This window comes from Galeopterus variegatus, unplaced genomic scaffold (assembly GCF_000696425.1).
Source record: "Galeopterus variegatus unplaced genomic scaffold, G_variegatus-3.0.2 Scaffold1674, whole genome shotgun sequence".
Classification (NCBI taxonomy): domain Eukaryota; kingdom Metazoa; phylum Chordata; class Mammalia; order Dermoptera; family Cynocephalidae; genus Galeopterus; species Galeopterus variegatus.
The window spans coordinates 240,500-241,261 of record NW_007727785.1 but is presented as its reverse complement, the minus strand read 5'-3'; the positions used below and the strand labels follow the sequence as shown (position 1 = coordinate 241,261).

The 762-nt window shown below is 64.7% G+C and overlaps 1 protein-coding gene across 1 annotated transcript in view; it reads left to right on the top strand.

The window, feature by feature from the left end:
- Window positions 1-272: 272 nt before the first annotated feature.
- The window catches only part of PDE5A (phosphodiesterase 5A, cGMP-specific), a 146,242-nt gene continuing 145,752 nt past the window's right edge, over window positions 273-762 (top strand). Inside the window, exon 1 of the mRNA XM_008578385.1 lies at window positions 273-491. Within this exon, the coding sequence (XP_008576607.1) occupies window positions 367-491 (125 nt within the window). The 5' untranslated portion in view covers window positions 273-366. The remainder of the gene's footprint in view (window positions 492-762) is intronic.

Here is a 762-nt window from a genome sequence, read left to right as displayed (position 1 = left end):
CTGTGTGGTCTCGTTCTAGCCACAGCCACTTGGCTTCCGGAGAACTCCCCGGTCGCCACGGCCGCCGCCTTGGAACCAAGGGACTCGAGAGTCTGCGAGAGCAGATCTCGGCCAGGCCCCAGGGAGGGCGCGGAAGTGCGCCCGGCCACGCCCGCCACACCTGGGAGCAGCGAGGACCTGGAGGGGCGGGGCAAGGCGGGGCAGGGGGCCGGCCCGGCGCCAGGACAGCTTCGCAGAAAGCCAGCCCGACTGCAGCGAGGCGAAGGGGGAGGGTCTCGAGGCACAGTCCTGCTCCCTCCTCGGGAGGGACCCCAGCCGAGGTGGAGAACCAGCACCCGCGAGCCGCAGGGACGCGCGCCGCCGACCATGGAGCTGGCCGGCCCCAGCTCCGGACGGCCGCAGCAGCAGCAGCGGGACCAGGACTCGGTCGAAGCGTGGCTGGACGATCACTGGGACTTTGCCTTCTCTTACTTTGTTAGAAAAGCCACCAGGTAAGAAGAGGACCCACGGAAGACCCGGCCGGGGCATGGAGCGTGACGTGGGGCTGATCTCTCTCCCCTGTTGAGTTTTGCCCTTCGTTCAGTAGGACACAACCCCTGTTCCCAGGCCCTTTGCTTTTGAAATAGATCCTCGGTTCTGTTACGGGGTGGAGACCTCGACTTTAAGCCAGCGCAGTCGAAAAACTCAAGCGTCGGATTCGATCTAACTTGCTCACAAAGTAAAAATACAACAATGTCCGGGCGTAACCCCCCCCCCCCGCCT